This window comes from Rhincodon typus, chromosome 4, assembly GCF_021869965.1.
Source record: "Rhincodon typus isolate 14 chromosome 4, sRhiTyp1.1, whole genome shotgun sequence".
Lineage (NCBI taxonomy): Eukaryota > Metazoa > Chordata > Chondrichthyes > Orectolobiformes > Rhincodontidae > Rhincodon > Rhincodon typus.
In genome coordinates, this window is record NC_063335.1 from 18,015,395 (window position 1) to 18,021,394 (window position 6,000).

A 6,000-nucleotide genomic window follows, 5' to 3' on the forward strand; every position below is an offset into this window, starting at 1 on the left:
AGTCAGTAACACGATGATTTAGAGCATGCAAATTCCACCCAGCCAGGAGAATGCAGAACTAGATACTCTTTCATGTAGTGCAGTTCTTTGTATGGATTTCATCCTTTGGTTCCTGAAAGATCTTTCATCTTCCAAAAAGTAAATACACTTTATTTCATTTAACACCTACAACAAAAAAATGTAATGTCGTCTCATTGAATATTGTGAACTGATACATTGGTGGAAAAAAGATTGAACATTTCTGAACTCATGGAACATTTTTTCCAAAAGTATTCATCTGTTTTGACTTTCTGGAATCTTGAAAAGGTTTTAAATCCTGTATAAAAGTTGGGGAGGGAGGTGTATTGCATACCTTCTTAATCCCAACCAAGTGTATCTTGCATTTTGTTGTTTTCATGATTAGTTTATGAAACTATTGCATTTAATTTTGTTTTTAACGGGTCTAATTATCTTGAAACTGTGAAATGGTGAACACCATATCATGCAATGTTACATATTTGTAAGAACATAAGAAAGTATTTTATTAAATATTGTGCCTTTGCATTATTTGTTGTATAGGAAGAATACGGTTTTAAACTTCCCTCATGTTGAGGTCGTCCGTAACAAAGAAGAGAGAAGAAAATTGTATGGGCATACGTGCAAGGAATGTGAAGTAGTAAGTACTGGTTAAGCATATTGTAAGACCTGTTCTGGGGCTCTAGTTCATTTAGTTTGTTTTATGTTTATGGCTCAAAAATCACCCTCTTGTAAGTAAAGATGATTCTTTCTTTCTTTCTATTCGTTTGTAATAAATGATACCAAATACAAGAACTTTCAGATTTTATTTTAGATCTGAACTTTTTTAAAGACATGGATGGTAAATGAAAGTAAATCTTCAATTAATATGGGACTCTATTTGCTCAGGCTTTGATAATTAGAATTCCATGTTAGGACAGGGAAAGATAAAAGTCATAGGTAGAATTTGTCAGATCCCTGTGATTCTCCCCACCCATCCAAATCTGTTGACAAACCTTATGCCTTTAGCAGTATTTGGGCAGTAAAAATCCCATCTGTTTAGTGTTACTAAGCATTAGAGATGATTACTTTTGTTGAAGGTCAGTGTTTCTTCATCTCAGTTTGTCAATGTGAACCTGGTCTGTTGCAAATAATTCATTAAGTCTGTTGAGGATATGTTTTCAGTAATTCATGTTGTGGCTGATTCTTGTCAAATTTTGTGAGTGAGTGACCAGTTACTCTAGCACTAACTTAGACACAATCCATTTTATTTAAATTGCCTGGCCCTCAAAATTCTAACAAAGTCACCTTAGGTTAATGTGTGGAAGTCCGTCACCACCATGGATTTATCAGTCCTGCAAACCTTAGGAAATTTTAGGCTAAAGTCTTCACTTTAATATTCTTAAAAGTTTCTATGTTGATGGTGACAACCCTGCTTAAGGATGGATTTTAAGACCAACATCATCACCCTCCATCTTCTGCCTGTAAGCGAACTTCATACTAATAGGTTTGTTAATCAGTACTTAACTTTACCTGATACAGATTTAGGGTGCATGATGTTATTTTTCTAAAAACTGCACACAAATTTTAAAAGAAAGTTGTGATTAGATCACAAACAAGATTCTTTTCTGATGTGGTAATGGAATTTCTAAGGAGGATTCTTGTCTCATGCTGCTCTCCCTGCTCCTGATGGCTTGTTTAGAAGTGGATGAACCTATTTGAACATTGGTGTCAGTACTTTGAACCACATAGGCATATGCAAATAGCTAGAGATACACTTGGTTGCTATTCGCCAAGATTTGCTAATCAAAGGTAGATCTACAAGATTTTAAAAAAGGCATACAAAAGTTAAATACATATGTTTCCTTCAAGTATGAACATATTTTACTAACAAAGGAACCATAGTAAGCCACAATTTCTCCTTCCCCTTGCCTCCCAGAATGGAGAGTTGTGCTGTTCACTATTTTCTTTCTACAATCAAACAGTTTTAAAAATCCAAGTTTGTGTCGTGTAATCATTGCTTGTCTTATCTAATTTCAAACCCATTTTCTATCCTTGATAGTATTCTGTAGTTTAGGGCTCAGTGATTCAATGCATTTTCTCAATAGTACTGTGTCATAAGTCAGCCGCTAACCCTGGGAAAGGGACACCAAGTCTAGCAGTCATTGGTAGCATTTTGTTAATAGAAGATTGAATGATAAGTGATTCTTTTTGACAAGATGAAAATATTTTTCCTCTTATCCCGCCATCTATTGTTACAATGAATATTGTATTCTCAATTAAGTTTTAATGTTAAGAGCTATTTGAGGACCTGCTAAAATGATAATGGAAGGAAGGAGTTGTTATTGATGAAGGGTATTGTTCTGCTTTACAATTTACAATTCTAAGTGCAAGATTGCAGTCTTTGTTATATATTTTAATTCATTTGCCTTTATTTAAGTATTATGCAGACCTTCCAGAAGAAGAGAGACTGAAAAAGTTGGCAAACTGCTCAAGGCATAGATTCCGGTACATTCCACCAAACACACCTGAGAATTTCTGGGAGGTAGGGTTCCCCTCAACACAGACCTGTGTTGATCGAGGTGAGAAAGTACAGGCTGACTTGGTGGGTCAAGATTGTTTTGCTATTTTTAATGATAACTACATTCCTACATTTCACTCTGCATTAGACAGCGTTCACTTCATGTTTTTATTTTTAAATTCATCTGGGATGACCATTTCAATATTGTTCTTCCTGTTTTGGGACTTCAGACAATGCTACATCACGAAAACCTGATGTGATGTGTCTCATTGACCTTATTATTCTTACGGAATAACACAATCGCATAATTTGGAAATGCTAATAGTGCAGAGTGATAGTAATAATGCCAAGCTTAACTCTTAATAGGTTAAGTATAATATAGTGATGACCACACAGAAGAAGCCAAGCAGTATGTCAAGCTGGTCTCGGATCTCCATAAAAGCATTTAGCCTGTCCCATTTTTTGGGTTGTACCCTATAGTCCAATAATTTCTTTGCATCCAGGTGTTTATTCAATTCCTGTCTGGAGCTTTTGCAGTACAGAGTGTCTAAAGATGCCAGTATCATGCCAGTATTGTTCGTAAAGTTTCCTTCACTTTGGTTGTGATTGAAAACAAAATGTTGAGTTTCAGCCTGATTTTGATTGGACCTTGTGTTTCCTTATATTTGTGGTTCTCCAAAAGAAGCTCTTGTAGTGGCCCTTGTTTAGTGATCTGCGCTATTTATTGGCCACCAGAAGGGGGCTGGGTCACTCATTAAACTATAAAACAATGCAGTAAAAATAATTAAACCGATCAGACGTTTACACTGATAGCCAAGCATGTGTGACCAAGTCAGAACAACTATGGTACAAGCTTAAAAATATGAATTAAAATATGTTCTTGTAACAACAGCTCAAAATGTAGAATAAGATGCCTTAACAGGAACTTTGTTATTCATAGCAGTCACATAGCAGGACTGGAAGCACTAAGTAAAATCTGCTGCTTTTTCACAGTATGCTGCCACTCCCCGGTGTGCAGCCTTGCAGAGATATTTGGGAGAATTTACACTTATGGAGTTCAGAATATAGTGAGGTTGAATATATTTGTTTTCATGTCTATGGTCCAGTATCCTTAACACTATGGGAAAAAAAAAAGTTTGGTGTTCCAACAATTCAATCTAATTGCTCTTGCACTATTTGAACTTGCCATAACTATCTTAATATGAACTGTTGGAGATCGTTGTATAGTTAGTTTGCTGATTTTTATTCTGGGAGTACAGCAATTAGTTTGACACTCCAGATAAGCTATTAGAAAAGAGAGAGCGATGAAATAAAGAGACAGTCAGACCATAAACGGCAGTGATGATAGTAGAACACAGGAGATTGGCTTGGGGAATTATTGTGACGTCATGCAAGGCAATCTGCTTGAAATGGGGAGTAAAGCATGGTAATTACTTCTTACCCTCTACAAGCCCAAGTTGTAATAAGTGAATTAAGCAAAACTGAGCGCAGTAATTGTGCTGTCTTAATGTTACTATAAAATAAAGATCTTGGATGGAATGAAGAAATAAATGTCATAAGTATTAAGTCAAGGTCACAAGTAGATCGTCATCAGACAGAATACAAAATAACACTTTTCTATGGTGAAATCCATTTATTTTGACGAACTTCCATCGAACACCATTTCTAGTTTCCTTTTTCATAGATAACTGACGTTACACCATCTAGTGGTGTTTAAATTAAATTGCAACTTGAAGTAATCAAATGTCACAAACAACTTCAAATATGTCTGCCATTAATCCTCAGGTTACATCAAAGAAGAAAGCACACCTTGTCAGCGCCCAAGACGGAGGCGTCCTTACAATCCAACATTTTCACCAAAGGGCAAAGAACAGAATATAACTTAGTTATTTCAATAAGAGATGGCAGCAAAACAAAAGGTCTACGTTGAAGAATACAAAAAAAACGTTTTTGCTTAAATCTTATTGAGAGATTGTAATCCAATGCTTTCATAGCAGCTTGTCAATCTAGCCGTTTTTTTCTATGGTATTTAAATTATGATTACTTTTCATCTGTATATTAGGTGGAAATGTTGGCATTTGCACATCTGTTTAAGATATGGTGCTATTTGTTGCACTGGATAAGTATACAGTTAATAAGTGTCTATAAATACAACTTGAATTTTTGAATGTATGTTAAAATTGTAGTGATCATTTGATAAAATTTGTAATAAATAGCACATCAGTACAAACTAATAAAGAAAAGTTGTCTTTGATCACAAGTGTGCTCATCGAATGATCTTAATGCACCAAGAAAAGTATGCAAGTTACACATTGACTCCAAGTGCTGATCAGTATGCAACTGGCTAATGAGGAGCAGTGCAGTCTTTTCTGAATTGGTGATACCCCAATGGTTGTAGTCACTGAACTCCAATTATCTGAAAGCTTCTCATTCAAATCATCTCCAGATGGAAGATTAGGGCTTCCACTGTCTGTTATTCAGGAGTACTACTTCTAACACATAAACTCTCATGTCCTGAAAGACATAGCTAACAGATTGGGCCAGTAGCAGGGGGAAATTATAGTGATAAGAAACCTTGTTCATAGAGAAGATACCCTCCAACCCTCCATTGTGTTGTTTCTCTTTACTAAATGCGATAGATTCACAACAGATCTTCAATCTCAAAACTAGGCATCAATGAGCCAGATTTTATAAACTCACGGCCTGTCATTTCCCACACTGTGCCAACGTCAGCAAGTCTGTCCTGTTTCAATGTGTGCAGAAGAACATGCCAAGAGCAGAACTTGGTGTATCTCACAAACATGGTGCCAACTTGGCAAAGTTACAGCACAAAATTACCCACATGCTACACTGTGTGTGATAGTGAGAGCTAAATGACCGCAAATCTAGCGGATCTAGTCCTTCTACATTCAGAGGTGAATCATGGTGAATATAAGAAATAGCAGCAGGACTAGACTGTTGTGACCTTTCAAGCCTGCTCTGCCATTCAATCTGATCGTAGTTGATCTTGGATAAACACAACTTTCTCACTTGTTCCTCATATTTCTTGAGAGTCCCTGCACATTGGAGGGTGGCTAATGTCACTCCAATGTTCAAAAAGAGTAGTAGAGAGAAAACGGGGAATTGTAGACCAGGGGGCCTAACATTGGTAGTGGGGAAAAGTCTTGAGTCCATTGTCAAGGATTTTATAGCAGAGCATTTAGAAAGCAGTGGTAGGACCGGATAGAATCAGCATGGATTTATGAAGGGGAAATCATGCTTGACAAATCTGTTGTAATCCTATGAAGATGCAACTAGTAGAGTTGACAAGGGGGAGCCAGTCAATGTAGTATATTTGGACTTTCAGAAAGTGTTTGACAAAGTCCCATATAAGAGATTAATGTGCAAGATTAAAGCGCATGGGATTAGGGCAAATGTATTGAGATGGCTAGGAAATTGGTTGGCAGAGAGTAAATAAAGAGTAGGAATTAAAGGCTCCTTTTAAA

At 36.4% G+C, this 6,000-nt stretch overlaps 1 protein-coding gene across 5 annotated transcripts in view; it reads left to right on the top strand.

Moving 5' to 3' along the window:
* rbbp8 (retinoblastoma binding protein 8) overlaps positions 1-4,769 on the top strand; it is a 78,505-nt gene extending 73,736 nt beyond the window's left edge. For all 5 annotated transcript variants that reach the window (XM_048595951.1, XM_048595950.1, XM_048595952.1 and 2 more), the window contains 3 exons: positions 559-655; positions 2,435-2,576; positions 4,301-4,769. In XM_048595951.1, the coding sequence (XP_048451908.1) occupies positions 559-655; positions 2,435-2,576; positions 4,301-4,401 (340 nt within the window). In that variant the 3' untranslated portion in view covers positions 4,402-4,769. The remainder of the gene's footprint in view (positions 1-558; positions 656-2,434; positions 2,577-4,300) is intronic.
* The last annotated feature ends 1,231 nt before the right edge of the window (positions 4,770-6,000 follow it).